Source organism: Euprymna scolopes, chromosome 40 (genome assembly GCF_053919585.1).
Source record: "Euprymna scolopes isolate OS-2025 chromosome 40, ASM5391958v1, whole genome shotgun sequence".
In the NCBI taxonomy this organism is placed as follows: Eukaryota; Metazoa; Mollusca; class Cephalopoda; order Sepiida; family Sepiolidae; genus Euprymna; species Euprymna scolopes.
Genome location: NC_136521.1, coordinates 69,255,466 through 69,275,380, shown reverse-complemented (window position 1 = coordinate 69,275,380; position 19,915 = coordinate 69,255,466). Strand labels below are relative to the sequence as shown.

General features: G+C 34.2%; 1 protein-coding gene across 9 annotated transcripts in view; it reads right to left on the bottom strand.

Annotated features, from left to right (window-relative positions):
* Window positions 1–19,915, bottom strand: part of LOC145265608 (ubiquitin-like modifier-activating enzyme 1) — a 194,905-nt gene that overhangs the window by 4,773 nt on the left and 170,217 nt on the right. For all 9 annotated transcript variants that reach the window (XM_080121619.1, XM_080121622.1, XM_080121623.1 and 6 more), the window contains 9 exons: window positions 18,597–18,710; window positions 16,780–16,926; window positions 14,880–14,954; window positions 14,179–14,374; window positions 11,513–11,694; window positions 7,041–7,127; window positions 4,632–4,736; window positions 2,996–3,079; window positions 1,566–1,666 (listed from right to left, as the gene is read on the bottom strand). In XM_080121619.1, the coding sequence (XP_079977745.1) occupies window positions 1,566–1,666; window positions 2,996–3,079; window positions 4,632–4,736; window positions 7,041–7,127; window positions 11,513–11,694; window positions 14,179–14,374; window positions 14,880–14,954; window positions 16,780–16,926; window positions 18,597–18,710 (1,091 nt within the window). The remainder of the gene's footprint in view (window positions 1–1,565; window positions 1,667–2,995; window positions 3,080–4,631; window positions 4,737–7,040; window positions 7,128–11,512; window positions 11,695–14,178; window positions 14,375–14,879; window positions 14,955–16,779; window positions 16,927–18,596; window positions 18,711–19,915) is intronic.

Genomic DNA, 19,915 nt, shown 5'->3' with positions numbered 1-19,915 from the left:
TTTAAGTATTAAGAATTGGCAGGTGCCCGTACTTACTGACTTAAGGAGGTCAGCTGACTGTGGGGAATTATTTTTATTTACTGCGGGGCAGGATTTTTTTTTTTTTTTTATTTCCCCAAAACCAGCTCCCCATAAAAAGAGGATTGTCCAAATTGAATAGCAATTGTCTGATATAAGGAGAAACTCCATTGATCAAAGCTGATTGCTTTCGGACGTTTCCAGCGATTGCGACCGGAAAAATGCCGCCAGAATTAATTTTGCTTTTATTATACGAAAAAGGTTAATGCACATGCGTCGATTGAAAAATGTTGAATATTAACCTTTTCAAAGTCGAGCAAATAGACAGGCGACCCCGTTGTTAACTCGTATATATTATGATTTAGACGTGATATAAAATGTTTTAAGGAATGAGCCGACCGAGAAGTCCAGCAAAAAAAAGCGTTTTACAGACATACACAAAAAGCGAACATACATTTTCGCTTTTATATTTATAGATAGATAACTGAGTTTTGGCATTATATTTGAGAAATCTAAAACTAAATTACCTCCCTTGTTAACTCTCCAATTTGAATCTGAAGATTTTGAAACCAAAATCATTGGATTTTACAAATGTCATTTCGTGATTAATTTTGTACCTTATCGTTTTCCATAATTTCTGGATATGTTACTATTTGCGATCTGACAATTATATGAGTACCATTTGTTTTTCTTAGAATTCAATTTTTTCCGTTATTTAAATATAGAAGCACTGCATATCTTAAGATGTCTATTTTATTTGAAAATTAAAACTAAGTATAAATAATGGTAACAATCGTGACTCATCGGGTCAAGCTCGTTATCATTCGATTTTACATATTAGCATGCATTTGAGAGATTGGAAAGACAAAAACTTCATAAATGGGTGCCTCACGATTTGCAAAAGAAACGCTGTTATGAAGGGTTATCTTCTTTTACGCAACAAGAATGAGCCGTTTCGACCAGATTGTGACTTGCGATGAAAAGTGGGTTTTTTACGACAACCGGTGATGCTCATCTCAGTGGTTAGACACCAACGAAGTTCTACGACTCTTGTTACACCAAACGAGAGTTATGCTGACTGATTGGTGGTCTGCAACAGTTCTAATCCATTAGTCTTCTGAATGCGGGTGAAACCATCATGGCGGAAAAGTACTGGCAACAAATGGATGAAATGCATCAGAAACTTAAACATCCACGAGTCATCAAAAAGGCCCAATTCTCCTCCACGCAATCCCCAACCGCACATTGCTAAACTGACCCTGCAGAAGTTGAACAAATTGAGCTACGAAATAGCCTCATCCACCATACTCTTCAGCCCTCTCACCCACAGACTATCACTTTTTCAAGCATTTCGACAACTTTTTGTGTGAGAAATGCTTCAAAACCCTAAGCGACATCAAAAACGCCTTCAACGCCACCAGAACGCAAGATTTTTATGTTACTGGCATAAATACACTTGCTTTGCGTTGGCAAAAAGTGTGTTGATTCTGCGAGAACTTATCGTGCGATTTGCTAATAGTGAATGAAAATTTTTTGAAGATACTTACGGTAGCGACAATCGTTCTTGACGTTTCGCAGCCGCCATAAAGAAGGAGTAAAGCATGCAAACGCCCTGGGAGAGCATCGTGATCTCGAGATCGTATTTAGTCTGGAGAAAAAAAAAAAAAAAAAAAAAAAAAAATTGCAATAAAATCATTTTGACCATTTTTAAATCGCATAATTACTTTCATTTTTTTCCCCTGCTTTTTTAAAAGGATGCAAATTATTTTTTGGTTAGCAATAAAAATTTCTTGTTCAAATTTTGAAGCAAACAAATTGGAAAATCCAAGCCAGAAGATCAAGAAGGTATATTTTTAGTTTCATGTACAGCCCAAAAGAGACTTGATATTTAAAAAAAATTTTTTTTTTTTTTTATACATTGTGTCATCAGTGATTGGGAGATCCTGTTTATTAAAAAGGAGAAAGTGATAACATACTAAAAAGGGGCTCCTTCAGTCTTTAATAGACTATGAATATCCACGAAGGGGTGCCTGCGCGTGAAATTTGTGGCAGAAGGTGTGCAATCTCCAACCACACCTCTCCTGAGTCGACATTGTTAAATACCAATGGCAAGTGAAGTGTATGTACAGGACGACTGGAAACAAATGCCGAGATAAGCGGAGAGCACATACAATGCATAGAATTCCCAAATGGTCATCCATCTGGTATTAACCAGGCTCAACGTTGCTTAACTTCCGTGTGTCAACGCGATTATGCCGTATATAAAATACTACGAACATTAAATTAACGTATCTATTTATTTATTGTTCATAGTAGGTTATCATTAAGGCTATGACAACAGCATATTCTTTTTCATTGTTTTGACTCGAGTATATATCCGACAGACACAACCGAGAACCACATTACTTTATATAAGGAAAAAAAACAAAAAAAAACAAAGATATCAATGCATATATACCTGAGAATCAAAACAAGAAAAAGAATATGCTGTTGTCATAGGCCTAGTTATCACCTATCCTCCTTTTTAATAAATAGGATCTCCGGATCAAATAATTTATAATTGGGAAACCGTGACACACATGTACATACGTTAAAGGTACTAGTTTTAATATATAGTTTATTTTTATTACTTTTAATTAAAAAAAAACAAAACAAAAAAAGAAAACAGAGCATGCGGGGTCCCCTCCACGAGTAAATAAATCCGTTCTGGCAAAAGTCTTTAATTTTTTTTTCCGCTGTTATGTTCTCAGCAAGGCAGAGTTTGTGAGATCTTACCGCTACAAGCTGGTACTATTTTCAGTTAAAAAATTATAATGAAAATAATTATAATTAAATCAATAATATATTATAATAATTGAATCAAATGTTTAAACCTTGCTAACAACAAAAACTGATTTTTTTTTCAGGTCTCATTTGACAATTATTCTAAAAACTTAGTTTTAATAATATTAATATTGTAATCATTCATTTTTGTTACCTGAAAATAGTCAAGAAACTCCTTCAAGGTCATATCACCTTCAACTTCAAATCTGTCCCAAAGGGAGAATTCTACATCGTAATACTGAAAAGAAAGACACAGTATATGGATATATATATATATATATATATAAAAAAAAAATAAACATTAAATACATAAGTTGAAAAAAAACAAAAAAAAACATTAAATACATAAGTTGAAAAAAAAAAAAAAACTCAAAATAAAATTTGTTTTTAAAAGTAAATTAGTTTTAGAAGAGATTTAGTTTTAATCAGAAATAAAAAATTTAGGATAAAGAATTTACGTGAATAGAATGTAGTAAATTAATTAAAGTTAAAAATACGCCCCCCCCCAAATCTTACTTTTTTAATACCACTTGGACAAAAGTGGTAGCAGGCAGGCTTGAACCCGTACCACGAAGGTGAAAGAGAATGTGTGAAAAAAAAAAAAAAAAAAAAAAAAAAAATGATGTCTTTGCCGTTGCGTCCATCATCAAGCCGGAAGTGACAAAGTTTTAAATTAAGGCTAGTCAATTGAAAAGAGGGGATGACTTCTAAAAATATCGGCAAAAAAGTGACCCCCTCCTTGTAGAAAAGTGCCCAGTTGAGGGTGAAGGAATTAATGTTTTTAGTCAATTTTTCAATATTTGTCGTCCGAAGGGTCGAGCTTCAAAGTGATATCTATCTCGTGAAAATCCGTCGCCTCTGTCGAAAGTTTTAGGCAGACATACAAACATACATATATTTAAACAGGCAGGTGTAATTTATATTATAGATAACATTAAAAATATCCAGAAAAAGTTTTATGATGTACATACACGTCATGGAACAAAGATGACATTCCAAAAATCATATAAATTGATCACATAAAATACTTAATGAATGATCGCATTTTCAATTCATTTTTTTTATTATTATCATCGCAAAAGGAAAAAAAAACATTTGTCTTTCAATTCCTTCCTTTAACTTTCTTTTCAAGCATAAAACCTAAACTTTTTTAATACTCAAATTTTAACCAAACTTATTATGCATAAAAGCTATCCCAAACGTTAAATATTCCTAACCGTCTTTTTTTTTTTTTGTTTGGAGTTTAGCACATAACAAAACCCACGATCCTTAGTATCGCCTGCGTTGAAGATTGCACCTTCAACCAGCTGAAGACTATCACAACCGATTATTACTTCACAATTTTATCTGCTGCACCATCAATCATTGCAGTTGAAAGGTCAAAGGTTACATCAACCAAAACAATGCTACGTTAAAGTGCTTTCTAAAATCTTGCAAGTTTGAATTTAGAATTATCTTCCTTGTTCTTTCAGACCGTTTTCAAGATGGTGTCGCGAGATCGTTGTTTAAAACAAAAATTACTTCCATCAATTTACATGATTTTTGGTGCACGATATTTTCTTTTTGTCATGGGTACGTATTTCATATACAGTTTTCTTTTTGCATTTTTGCGGAGGGTAAGGGAAGGGTTCTGAACAGGAAACAATATTTTTTCAGAACGGAAAAACAACGTGGGTATCGATAAACCAATTTTTGATGACATTTTAGTTGGAAGATTTGGAGTTATTACCATAACATCCAAGATTTTTAACTAAAAATGAAAAAAAAAAAAAAATAAAAAATGTTCAAACCTTGTGTTTCGGAGCCAAAATCGGTTCTGAGAAGGCAAAGAATGGAAGAGCCAAGTTTACGAAGGCGTTTTTGTAGGATTCACTCTTTTTGTGACCTTGAACCAACTGTGATAACGAAAAAGAAAATATTTTTATGAGTTTCTGATTTAGTTTTCACATGAAAATATGGAATTAAAGTTTCATAAGATAGATTTTAATTTCTATAGATAAAGAGAGAAAAAAAAAAAAAGGAAACAAGAAAAACAGAACAAAAATATCAAAGTTTTTTTTCTCCTGATAAAACAAAGCTAATTGAAACTAATGTTTATCTTAGCCCCCCCCCCACTCCCACCCCAGAAACAGATTTTGACGTATGAAATGCAATTACGTACGTTAACTTTGAACGTTGAGTCATCCAATCAAATTCTACCCAATTTCCACCACTAACCATCACTACGCAGTTTTCCCAGTGACCACAATACACTAATTAACCCTTATCCTTGAGTGGCCTTCAGACCTTGATAAGTTGTCTTCTTTGGAGGGGGGGGGGGTACTTTGTTAGAAAATTTTCTTGATTTAGTTATTCCTAATACTTTTTATTTTATAGAAAAGAATCTTTTGTAGCAGAAAAACCTTCCGTATTTTTTTTGGACGAAGGCAAAGACCAACAAGTTATTGCATTCAAAAACGAATTACATCCAATTATAATTACAAATACAATAAACGGTAATACTTATGTCGGTTTGAAGATTGGCAGTTTCCAAAACGGTTGTTCTGGAGAACCTTCTTTTTTGTTGAAGAAAATTAGGTAACAGAGGTGAGGAGTGTTTTCATTCCTTTCAGTAAATTCTTTTTGAGCTCTTCTTGTCCAAGGTTCTTTTTGTTAGTGTTTAGATTTATATATATATATATATATATATATATTTTATTTTTTTATTACCGTTTTATCTGTTTGCGAGAGTTGAGCGTACTAAACAACGCGAAGACCCCCAGACACCCTCTCTATGGCTACTTGGAGGTGGCTAGACGACTTGTGTCCCGGCGAAGCTTTGCCACAGTGGAGGAACTACCGGACACTCCTACATCCTCTTACCGGCTGCAGATGTGGAGAGAGGTAGACCCTCAGTCTACAATATAGCACTGCCAGAGCCCAGTGAAACCTTACCACCTGGCACACACCTGTCCCGTTCGGAGTGGGTCACTCTGAATAGGGCAAGGGCAAAAGTTGCAAAAACTGGTGAAAACCTCCTCATATGGGGTTACTCTACAACTGCTGAATGCCCCTGTGGTGCCAAAGTTCAGACCATCGAGCACATTTTAACATCTTGCCCACTGGGGCCCAACTGCACGGACGAAGACCTCAGTGTTGGTAATGAAACCGCACGCCGCTGGTTGAAGAGATGGAGCGACAAGATATGATGATCTGTTCGGTTACATATGTTTTGGATGTTGAACCATGTTTATGATCCAACAGACTCGTCAGACCTTACAGAAATGGTTGTTAGTATTTGGAAGAAGTGTTTTAGAAGAAATACGAAAAAAGGCGGGGGGGGGGGATAAGAGATAATAAGGGGAAGGGAGACGGGTATTGACAATATTTAAGTTTTGAAGGTTAAAATACATTAGATTGTAGTGTGTGTATGGGGGTAGCAGATTCAGGTAGGCGTGGGTGGAGATAGATGGATATAGGGAGGAGGAGGGGGAGAGAGGATGATAAAGAAACTCTACTAGTCAAATGCTGATTGATTGCAAAAAATATAACATTCGCAGGAGAAGCTATCACGCAATAACCTTCGCACAATTATTCAAAGAAATACCTGCCCTTCAAATAATAGAGTATTTAAAAAAAATAGAATATTTCCAACACATGAAACAAAAACTAACAGAAATTGGTCGCACAGCAATAACATTAAACAAACTATTACCGACTAAAACTTTCCCCCGACAAACTAATCACTTTCAGATTGTACGAACTATACACATAAACCATATCTGGCATAAGATGACCCACTGCGGTTGATTTGCCGTAAAACCAAACGGCTCCTCCTCTAACCCTGAGGAGGGGAGCATGGGTAGCATCACGCAAACACACACACACACACGTTCTTTGATCAGATAAATATTTCTCAACAACTAATCACCTTACCTCAAATCCTTTCTTGGTCACACGAGTAAAATTTTTGGGGTCAAACATTTGACCTCCGTAACTTTGTGCATTTAGCAATTATGTCATCCTCTCGGTCAAACAAAAACAGAGAATAAGGAAGATGGAGTATATAAATATTAGGTTCTTATTCAGAATTCAACCGAAATAATACAGAAAAATCTTTGACGTACGCATCTACCATGGAATGACACATTAGAACCCGGTAAACTTGTATCTACACTCAACGTCAAAAGTATGGCCAATTCACACGTTGTAGCACTTACTTTGCAGAGTTCCAAACAGACGAGACCGACAATAAGAGAAGTGGTTGTAGCAATAGCAGGAATAATTTTGCCAGCAATTAATTTGCTCTGAAAAATAAAATAAATAAAGTAAATACAATTAATTTGCTCTGAACAAAAAAAAAATAAAATAAAATAAATAAAAACAAATAAATAAAATTAATTTGCTCTGGAAAATAAAAAAAATTGAGCAACCTATATCAACAAGATTAAAAGACAAAAATAAGGAAAGTGAAAGTCATGCGTCTGCCAAAAGTAAACCCAAGATTAAATCATTTATTGTAAAATTATTTGTATTGTCTTGTACAAAAGAGACAAGCTATAAAAGTTGCCATTCATCCTTTAAAAAAGAATGAAAAAAAAAAATGGAGACATTCTGTGGAAATCATATGAAAGTTCATTTTTCATATATATATATATATATTTTTTTTAATTTAAACTCCTTTTCATTCAATTCGGGGTCACGTCTATCGTCTTCCTTGAAAAATCTTTCATAAAAACACATTTTAGATTCTCTAACAATTTTTCATAGTAAACATGCAAACATCACACATTTTTTTAAATTTAACTCTTTCACTTCCAAAAAACATTCTGTCACTTTGAATGTAAGGGACTATGATTTGTGATTATGCTTAGCAACGGATTGTGAAGAGTTTAATAGCAAGAGATCAGTTCACATTACATTTAAACTTTTGCAGGTTAGTACTGTCATGAAACAGAGAGGGCATTACAAAGCAGTCCAAAGGAAGAAGGACTTCTGGTATCTAGGATATTCAAGTGAAAGGGTGAGATTCTGTTACTTGTTAGGGATATGTACGTTGAGAGGGCACAAGTGTGAGGAGTTCAGAGCACATTACATAAAAATACTTGTTAAACTGACACAGATGTGACATTGCAGCAGTGAGTCAGAGTTTGAAACTTAGTCAACATTGCAAAACCTATTAAATCATCATCACCACTATATATATTGGGTACAATATAATAATCAACAGAATTGGTTCTATAATAAATACAAAATCAACATAAAAATATATTTAAGTAAACTTTATGACTTGGCAATTAACATGCTGCCTGGCATTGCCAAGTCATAAAGTTTACCTAAATATGATATTTTTATGTTGATTTTGTATTTATTATAGGATGCAATTCTCTATGTATATAAATGCCAGGTACGGCCAACGATGGAGCACTGTTGCCACAATTGGCCAGGAGCTGCTAAAAGCAGCTTATCCTGCCTTGACAGAGTCCAAAACAGACTTCGTAACTTAGTGGGGGATACCCTTTTCTCTTCCCTTACAAAAGAGATGTTGCAAGCCTTCTCTGCTTTATCGTTTCCATGGCAAGTGCTCATCTGGGCTTCAATCTGTGGTCACTCCTCGTCAAACTTTCACGAAAAACACTCGTCTAACCAAAACCACTATCAATAATTTTCCACACTCTTTATCCGTACCTAAACCTAAATGTAGATTCCATGAACAAAGCTTCTTTCTTAGAACTGCACGCCTGTGGAACTGTTCCGTTTGCTGCTTTCCAGCTGACTACAATCTGATTGTCTTCAAGTCCAACATAAACAAGTTCTTGATGAACCGTCCCCCTAAGTAATCCAATTTACAAAATTTCCACTACTTATGTATACCCATTAACCCTTATCCTCGCGCGGCCTACGGGCCTTGATAAGTGGCGACTGCTTTGTAGAAGCAAAAAAAAAAAAAAAAGTTCTGTTGATTATTATATTGTACCCAATATGTAGTGGTGATCTCAAAAGTTAAAAGAAAAAACATGACTTGGGTGCCATTAGCTAGAATCAAAACCAAAACGTTTAACGCTCGAGCAGTATTCACCATCATCTAACCTAAGAACACAGGCATATCAAAGCTTTACAAATTAACAAATGCATGCGTAAAGGATGCACATTAAGTCGACTTCTACCTGCCAAGTTCCAATTTTTATATTTTGACCTATAAGACACTCTTTACCAAATCGTTTTCACTCATCTGAATCCCCTATATATCAAATTTCAAGTCTGTAGACCGAAAATTGACACTAGTTGAGCAGAAAGCATTCCGCACACCCATAGACAAAGTCTCTTTAATCTATCTATATAATTATAAAACTCAAATGACCTTGTAACAGGTGTTGTAACCCAACATCCAGTTTACGACTTCCAGTTGCGCATGCGTACATAATCAACGTGACAATACAACATATTGCTTTACTGTGTACGTTTTCAGCGTCCCAATTGTTTTTTTTTGCGTTTAAATTATCCAAATAAGCAATTAATATTTTCTGCATCTTTTTTTTTTTTTTTTTATACATAGTTCATTTCCGTATTACGGTTTAAGTTATTTTAATGCAATTTTCTTATAAATAAATCTATTTTAACCTGTTGACAACCATAAAAGCATTTTACAACGGCGATTTATCCATCGCCTGCCATGGTTGGTTGGTTGTTTTTGTTTTACGGCATATCAACCCTTTTCAGGTTATTTAATGCCGAATCCAAAGATTCGGAAGAAAAATTTTTTTAATAGAATATATTTGTTGTTTTCAAGTCGGTTTCTATTTAACCCATAGTTGGGACGCTAACAGGTACTACCACTCCGGGTCAGAATGGACTTGGGAGCAATGGCAATTAAGGGTGACTCCACACTCCCCAAAGCCCACAAGCTGGGGCCTCACTACCTGATGTAGTTTAAGGTCATATCCAGGACCAGCGTCTGCCATGAGATTAACAAAACCCCACCATCTCACAAGTCTCTTGCCGCCACCATGGACCACACATCCATCTCATCTGTATGCGTTTCTCTTTCTGCTCCTCGTCACATAATGCATTTGTTTTTCTCCTTTTCTTGTGACAAATTCATGCACACTTGCTAATTTGCATATGTGCTTTAAAGGCGGCTGCTGCTGCTGCTAATACTTTTGCTAGCCAGCTATCTAGTTCCTGCTGATATTTTCACACGCACTCTGTTATACTTGTAATGGCTTTCATCCTAGTCGGATGGAGCTGGCTTCTGGGCATCTCAAACCATCGCAGTTCAGTTTTGACCACTCTTGATTCCAACACCGGAGATCAACCACTACTAGTGGTCCAGGTCTTCAGCTTGTAACGTTGCAGTTACAAACAAAGGAAATTATTAAATAAAAATCCGAGTCAGCATTTTTTTCTTTTTTTTTAACAAAAGCATTTATTACATGTTACTCTCCTGTCTTGACACCAGCTTGCCACATGTCCATCTAACCCAGCTCGCTTTTCTCTTTCTTCTGACTGCATGCCGGCCCATTTTTACATGTTCATTTTCTATGACACACACTTTTCTTCTCCCAATCACTTGGTTTCCTTTTTTTTCTTCTTACGCCAGCTTACGCATATTTCCTAATTTGCATTTCTTTTGGCTACTTCTGTTAATCTCTTCGCAAGCCAGCTATCCTTCGCAGCTGCTGATATTTTCTCCACATGCTTGTATGCATTATGTTATAAGATGCCCACACACACATTTGTGCCAGTCAAGCAGAGAGGGGGAAGAGAGTACCTTGCGAATGAGGAGCATTTAAGTGTTGTTGTTGTTAGAACCAGAGACAATTAAGGTGTGTACTGTGAGGGGGAGTGGTATCACTAGAGCCAGAAACAATTAATGAAGGGCAGAAATCACTAGAGCTAGTAGCAATTCAGTTGGGAAGGGAGGGTCTTCGAGTTGGAAGACTAAGAGAAGGGTTACAAAATCAGTAAAATTATTCTTTGATATAAAACCAGTTACGTAATTTATCGATCATGACCTACAAATCTTATATAGCCCATATCAGAGTTCAAAGTTACAAAAATAAAGTTAGATTCAAAGATTGTGTTCAAACTCCACAGCTATGTAAAAAAAATTTTTTTTTTTTTTTTTTACATATGTATCACCACTTGAGTATAAGGGTTAAGAGTGTACAGTAGTCAGTTAGACAATATAGTAATTGTTAGTAATAGAAATTCAGTAAATTTGTTAACTTAAGTGGAACAGCTCATCAAGAACTTGTTTACGTTGGACGTGAAGAAAATCAGTGGCTTAGTGGGAGATGCCCTTTTCTCTTCCCTGCAACCTCTCTCCCACAGAAGAGACGTTGCAAGCCTATCCTTGTTTTATCGTTATTTCCATGGCAGGTGCTCGTCTGAACTCCAATCTCTGGTCCCCCCCTCGTCAATCTTTCATGAAAAACACCCGTCTAGCTGAATCCACTTCTGCCTGCTTCCCACCTGACTACAACCTGGATGTCTTCAAGTCGAACGTAAACAAATTCCTAATGAACCACCCTCTTAAGTAAACACTTCAAATCTCCACACTAACGTACTGTACTTGCAATAACCCTTATCCCGGAGTGGCTTCCGGGCCTTAATAAGTGGTGACAACCGTGTTAAACAAGAGAACGGAAGACATTTCTACAAATTGGATGGAAGGTTAAAAAGTACCAACCTTATGCTTGTCAGCGGGTGGAATATCATAGTTTTCCGCTCGTAGATTGGAAGCAGCTACAATAAAGTCCATGTGGAAGTTTGTATCATCGTCCTTCTCAAATTCAACAGGGGTCAACTTCAAGTTGCGGAGAGATTCTGGGTCAGGCAGGGAATCCTTCAGTTGTTCAATTTGTTCGTCATCTAGAAATAAAACATGAAAATACAATTCCTAAATCTGAACACACAATTCAAAACGACATCAATATATAAAGTTTTGTTCAACAACACGTCAACCTTCTTTGGTCGTTTAATGCTGTTTACATGATTAACATTTTTGATACTTTTAGAGTTGATTTTCACTGGGTATATTCGAGCAATGTTTTAGTATAGTTTGTTATTTGATGATATTTATCTTTTTAAGAAATTTCACATATACAAGGTACTCATTATTCTTTCAAATAGAGCTTTAAAAGAAACGTAAGTTATCTGGACACTCTACCAAAAGTTGATGGAATATTTCGTCGGAAGTGTAGTAACAAAATCTTCAAATTTGTATGAAAAAAATGTTTAATGTTTTGACAAGGGGATATTCAAGGAAACTGCAACTCTTGGCCTTCGGGTCAAGATCAAAGTGTAGTATCTGTTCTTCAGATTTACGCTTCAATTTCTTGTTCTCTGTTAATGGAGGAGAAATCCTTCACGACTGAGACAATTTTTATTTTTGTTCCCTTTCTCCACATTAAAAAACGACCCTGGTGTCTAACTCTGTCCCGTGGGGAGGCATTGTAAATAGGAACAATCATAATTGGAGAACACCTGTCATAGGACAGGTGTTCTCCAATTATGAGTTTCCTAAGACAGGTAAAATTAATTCTCCAAACAGATGAGTTTCATACTACTTTTATGCCATCTTACATAAATTAAAACAAAAATATTAAACCACATGTCTAGAATCCTTATTCCAATTTTAATCAAAATTGATTCTTGTGATTAAAAAAAGAAAAGTTTAAAATTTCAGAAATTCAAACGTACCTAATTTTGCTTCATTGTTACTGAAAGACTACAAATCAAAGGTCAATGTGACCTAGAGGACCAAACGAAGACTAAGTTGATTTTCAAGATTATTCAGGTACGATATGAACGAATATCAGTTAAATTTATTGCCAACAATTTTTACAATATCAAGACTTTCATATTCCGATGTTTTATCTAATATTTTAAAGTAGACGCCATTTTTTTTTCCTTGTTACATAAGACTCTTGAGGTATACTCCAAACAATACAAAATACACGCTCCCCATGTTAAGAATGGCGACTAGTGAAAACAATAGGGATACATCGGATAATGAAGGTCTTAATATCATTAGAATTACTTGCGGCCAACAAATTTTAACTGATATTCGGACGTACCAGACCAGAATACGCGTAAAACACAACTTTATAATTGTGAGTATTCATTTGATTCTCTTAGCCACATCGACCAAAACCAAATATAATGCAAATCTGAACGTATTAAAAAAAAAAAAAAAGAGGGGGAGGGGGGACTACTATGCTCCCTAAAATAATATAAAGAAACTAAAATTTAGAAAATATTAATTGATGTACAATACCTATTGCTAAAATTTCATAACTTATATACTTGTTTCATGAAACAAAATTAAATGGAGCCTAGATTAGCCACTCGAGGGTTTGTACAGATTTCCAATGTCCGTTCTTAAATCTTTTTGAAGTTTTTCAAGGCCTTCTTCAAACAAAATTCAAGTTTTCAAAACCAAATTTGATATATATATATATATATGATATAATAAACCAAAAAAAAAAAAAAAAAAACAATTGACAACAGGAAAAGTCATTTTCATTTATCGCTTTATTTCACGAAGTAGTTTTAAATGTCACCAGTTATTTATATGAAGTTCTAACGCGCAACAAAATTGATCAACTATTTAAAGTTTTTGTTCATTTTGTGTTTAGTGCAAACCATATGCGATTTCAAGGCACTTTCATTTTGATCAAAACAAATGTCTTTTTACATACAAAACAATATGTCTGTCGACAACCATATTTGCATTTGTTGTGTTTGTTTTACTTTTAAATTTTGAATTTCCAATATTGTGGATACATGTGTTATGTCCCTTTAGCATAAAACTACCCAATATTATTACATGGAAAACATCTGGTAGTTTCCTGATAAAGGGACGTAACTCTTGTATCTACAATATTACAATGTAATTTGAGAACAATAGGTTTCGATTTTATTTTCAATATTTAAAAATTATTTTAAGGTATTTTTATTAGTACTTCAAAAAGTAATTCAATATTTATTTTGATTTTATTTTTAATGTTTTGACAAATTTGTATTGGACATAAAGAATACGATTTTCAAGGTCTTTTCAGAACATTTTCCATATTTTCGAAATAACAGAAGTTAGGACTTATCAAGCCTGTATGAACCCTGCGCTCTTAACATCAAGCAGCCGTATTTAAAAATTCATAAGGATCAATGATTAAAACCACATTTTACACTTTGTCTTATATGGAAACCAGATCCACATTTATCTTAAATACTGGATATAAATACATGGTTAAAGTAGATAAAATTTACTTTACAAATATTTCTAACAATGAATCCTGGGCTGGTATAGCAAGTAAAAAAAAAAAAAAAAAAAAAAAAAAAAGTGCTCCTAACCGTAGTTGGCATCGTTCTGCCTTGCTTGTGCCTCTGCATCAGTGACGTCAATCTTCACACCTGATTTTGGGACGAATTCTATTACTTCCACACCTTGTGCCATGTTGGCGATCGCTTGCCTGTCGTGCACCTGTTTAATGCCATACATTTCAGCTCGCAAGTTGGCAGCCGACACGATGTAGTCCAGGTGGACAGGCTGAAAAGCAGAAAAATACAAAAATAGAAACAAGTTTTCATTGAAAAAAAAAAAAAAAAAAAAAAAAAAAAAAATTTGCAAATACAACACAATTTTTAAAACATATCCGCACATAAAAAGGAAATTAAAAGAAATCGTTCTTTTATAAAATGGGTGTGGAAAATTATTGAAGCCCCTTCGATATTGTCGTCTTTTTTTACTACACAAACATAACATAATATTGTGATGGCCTTCAAACACAACCCTTGTTGTTCGTTTCACGGGGTAAAAAAAAAAAAAAAAAAAAAAAAAAGGTGGGGAGGAGGAGGGGGGGGGGCACATTAGCAAGTTGTCCTGATATAGCAAAGTCTTTTTCGAGAAAAATATCGACAGAAAAAAAAAAAAAAAAAGGCAAGAACTCTTCTTTTTCACATTAAATAAATTTGACACTCTGGGCAATGCTACCCTCCACCCTGCAGCATTTATGGTGGAATGAGTACTCGTTTAAGAGAAAATTTTTACTTACATTTTCCAAGTCAAACTCCAAATGATGTGGACAACGTTTTGGTCCAGACCAAAATGGCGCTCCAGAGCTAGTAACCTAAAATGCCAAGAATTAAGCAAAAATAATTACAAAAATGAAAAGACATACTTTCAAGAACAACGAAAAAATACTTCAAGTTCATAAAATTGCCAACGGTGTTAAATAGAATAGATTCGGACTCAGAAGTTAGAAACATCACACGTGGAATGTGAAGAGACTTAAGGACAAAAAGGAAACGAAAGTTGCACGGCCGCCAAAAGTAAACCCAAGATCCATTTTCCACTCTCTTTAAATTATAACGTGGCATTGAGTCAGTAAGAACTTCTGGAGAGTCGAACCGATGATATTTTCTCCATAATTTTCCATTTTTTTTTTTCCCAAGTAAAAACTGATGTGTTTCATTAATCGATCCATTTTGAAAAAATGTTGGTTTCTCTCATTGTTTATAATTATTTTTTTCTTTCTTTTTATTAAAAAAAAAAAAAAAAAAAAAAAAAAAAATCCACAGCATCTCCATCAAATGAAAAACAATTGTTAGATGGAATAGATTCTGACCCCAAAAACAGCAATTCTTCCCTCTTTGTCAAAAACATCACTCGTGGAATATGAGGACTAAAGGACAAAATAAAGAAAGCAAGAGTTATGCAGCTGCTTAAAAAAAAAAAAAAAAAACACACACAAGATATACTTTCTATTCTCCTTAAATCATAACATGGCGTCGAGTTTGTACAAAAGTCTAGAGTCGAACCAGAAATAAATGTCCGATCATATTTTTTGCATTCTCCATTATATCTCGATTGCAAAATAGTCAAGAATTAGAAACTAGATTCATTCATCTTATTAATATTTTTTGATATTTACGTTAAATACTCCTACGTTAAGGTATAGCGGCTCTATCTGAACACATGTAGATTGCTTAGACCAGCAATCACCAACTTTTTGAACTTAAATTGACTAACAATATGAATTCATAAGAAAAAAATTTAATAACCTGAAAACTTAATGAAATGCATGCACTAAAAGTCAAAAACGTGCAATTATTTTGATGAATAAAACAAAAAATTTCAAATTTATTCTAGTACTGCGTGTTTTTAGTGCATTTTTTTTTTTTAAACTTTCACTTGTCTCCGAATTGCAAGTTTTAATTTGAAGAGGCAATAAAAAAAAAAAAAATTCAGCATTTATACGGTATAATCACATTGACACACAGGTTCTTGTCAGATCACCAAAGTTAAGCAACATTGAGCCTGGCCAGTACCAGATGGGTGACCATTTGGGAATGTGAGGCGCTGCATATATGAGATAAAAAATACCAGGTTGGGAAACTGGCACGGTTTAATTCTTCTTTCAAGGGTAGATGGGCCTCTCTTAAGCCATGATAGGCAACTCATATAGTGAGAGCGTCACGATAAAAAATACAATTGAAAGCCTTCGCGAAGCATCAAGTATTTGCAGCCATTAGAAAAAACGTGAAAGATTCCGTGGAATTTGTTCGCATTTCACCTGTGCCTACAGGCATTGGATGAAATAGAAATAGAAATTTTATAAGAAAAATACAAACGGTTATAATCCCATAACCCATTAGTTTTCTCCGTCTTGCTTCAAAAATCTATAAGTTTTCTCCGTCTCTCCTCAAAACACACCCAGTCTTAAATTTAGAGCAAAGTTAGTTTATTAACTAAACAATTTTTAAGAGATAAGAGAGCTCCAATTCTGGGGCAGTTGCCCGTTCTCCTCATCTTATGTCACATCATCTTTCTTTTTTATACCAACATGTTGTTGAACTCCTTAATCGTTAATGACCATGTCTATTGCAGCCCGTTTTAACCAAGATACAACAACAGTAATAAGACGAGTTTAGCAAAACAAATTTTTAACTGACCTGATTGGCAGGAAAGTTGAAGAGCAGTTGCTTAATTTGGTTACCATAATTCTCCTGCCACATATTTCGTGCCCACACGACACAATCTTCAAAGCTTTTCGGTTTGTCTTCAACTAAGGCTTTCTTTACAGATTCAAGAGTTTCCAACTGAAAGAAAAATAAATAAATAAATAAAAATGCATAAAGAAACATTATAATTTGTAAGAGACTTTAATTTTTCAAATACATGAACATTTAACAGTAATAACCTGGCATAATTTGGTGTAAAAGTGTAACATAACTGATCCTTTTATCCCCCACTTCTCACTTCCTCCAGCCCATTCCTCTCTCTGAATACACACAACTATTGTCTGCACAAGTGGAATAACTAAAAAAAAGTGCTTGTTAAGATAGTTAACTGATTTTTCTTAATATGTGGTTTTAAGCAAAAACAAAAGTACTTTCTTATAGTGATATATCCCAAAATTATGAAAATTTAACAGGGCTCATGAAAATGCCACGTAATGAGAAATGTTTTGATAAATCTGATATTTTACTGGATCGTGCAAAAACAATTAGTTCTTTAAACAGAAAAACCAACGACATGCAAGCAAATATGAATTTAACATTTCTGTGAAAATAGGATCCATTATATTTCAAATATAGAACTGACCTGAATGAGAAATTAATAAGTCCTAATACTTAAAGCAATATTGTGCTACATAGTTCAATAAAAATAACAAAGTCACACTGTAATAGTCTTTAATTTACTACTTCAGTCCAGCACCTCTTTACAGACAGGGTTTAAAAAATGTTATGGAAAAAAAAAAAAAAAAAAAAAAAAAAAAGACTACGGTAGGTCGGCGCGAACGTGAAAATATAATGTGAATTGTCCAGCACGCTAACCACTACGCCACAGAGCACTGCAGCTTAGTTTAGTGATTTTAAATAACTTCACATGAAAGAACTACGAAGCCAAACCGGTGTTCTCTTCTCAACTGTTCCTTGTGAACGATCCCCAAACGGTGTTAAGTGGTGGCAGGGGGAGGAGGAATTTATTAGAGAGAAAATATTTTACCACTTCCATTGATCTTAACCGATTTTGGCCGTGACTTCTCAGCAGAAAAAGTATAGAAATCTAAGATTATCGAGGAATTTGAGAAATAATAAGCCTATAACACACCTCAGATATTGTTCTGCCGTTTGTGCATATTATATTTGCATGAAATATCTTGATTTTTAATCCTATTAAGGTCAAAATCCGACGGGAAAAAATGAGTTCATTTTATTTATATAGAGATTAGACTAGTGATAGAATAATTCCTATATGTTTCCTCCTTGATTCAGATACAATTATTGATTCTACTCTAAATTTCGGATTTGGATTCTAATTAAATTTCTAAATATAGAGCTGTTTTTTTTTTTTTTTGGCGTGTGTGTGTGGGGTTGGGGGGGGGGTCTCAGATTACCACAAAACTTATGTAAAATGTATACACAATTTTTCACAAACGAAAAAAAAAAATACTTTTGTGGGTGTGATTTATAGATTTTAGTTTTTCCCAGATACTTTAAAATCAATAAATATTTATCATTTCATCATTAATATAAGCCATGAAAAATTAAGTTTTAAACAAAAAGAAATAAAAACGATAAAATCAATTGTTTTAGGCATTGGAAAGCAGGAACGATATTTTCCGATTACGATACCCCCCCCAATTTTTTTTTTTTTTTTTTTTTAGATTCCCAATTCTGATTAATCGTCCCAACACTAAATTATACCACATTATGTACTTTCCGTATTGTCTCGTCACAAAATTGATTAGAAAGGACATACTTACAGGTTGATTACCTCCCAACTTCATAATCCTCTCCATGAATTTCGGGTCCGAAATATACTGAGCTGCATTTTCCATGGGTTGTTTAAAGAACCCTTCAAATTGATCTCTTGCCCACTTAAAAAACAAACATTTAGAAAAATAAATTTCAAAAATAAAAAAACAATAAAAATAAACATTTAAAAAAAAAAAAAAAAAATTTCAAAAATAAAATCAAAAATAAACATTAAAAAAAAAAAAAAAAAAAAAAAATATTTATGAAAGGATAAATTTCATTTTAAATGTTAACATTCTTGATGGACAATATAATTCTTTTCTCGTGCTACAGACTCATAATTAAGTTTGGGTGATAAATTACGACAAATATGTAATAAAAAGTCAAAGCAGGACACAAAATGTAAAAGATGTCATAAAAAAAAAAAAAAAAAAAAAAAAAAAAAAAAAAAAAAACTTAAGACACCTTGTTTATAGTACCTATTTACTATGCCTCCCCACGGATCAATGAAAATTTTCTTTGAATCAGATTACATTAAATAACAAGCTGATTGTACCTATTTACTATGCCTCCCCACGGGACAGAGTTAGACACCAGGGTCGTTTTTTTAACGTGGAGAAAAGGTACAAAAATAAAAATTGTCTCAGTCGTGAAGGATTTCTCCTCCACCGAAAGAGAACAAGAAATAGAAGTGCAGCATCTGAAGAACAGATACTACACTTTGATCTTGTCCCGACACCTTGCTTATAGTAGGCAAACCATAAGTTTGCCATTTGCGAAATGAGAGACTATGTGTAGTTCATACAGAAAATTGAGTGGGGGTGGGGTCTCCAAAATGACGTTTACATTTATGGCATATCATGGATTAATCTCCAAATTAACTTTCAGGAGCGGTTCTTGTAGGTCAGATGATGTAGAGTTGGTTTCTATCATGGAATAAACCTGGCCCTAAAAAACGTTAATGACCTTTTAAAAACAGTGTTAAGAGGGGAAGGAAAGTGGATCGAAAAATTGTGGCTAGCTGGCCAGGTTCTGATAGTTTTTTTTCTTTATACATAGGCATCACCACTTATCAAGGCCAAGAGGCCACTCGAGGATAAGGTTAAAGAGGGTACAGTAGAAATCGGACAATATAGTAACCGTTAGTAAAAAATTATGCAGCTTGGTAGAAAAGTAACTTATCTTGCCTTTGGTAACATTTTTTGACAACGCCTTTGAATGTGTAGAATACAAACCCAGATTAAGATATATGGTAGGGAAGAAAAAAAAAAAGGACAAGGAAAGATGGATTTCATGTACGGATAGAGGTAAACACCTTGCCCAAGGG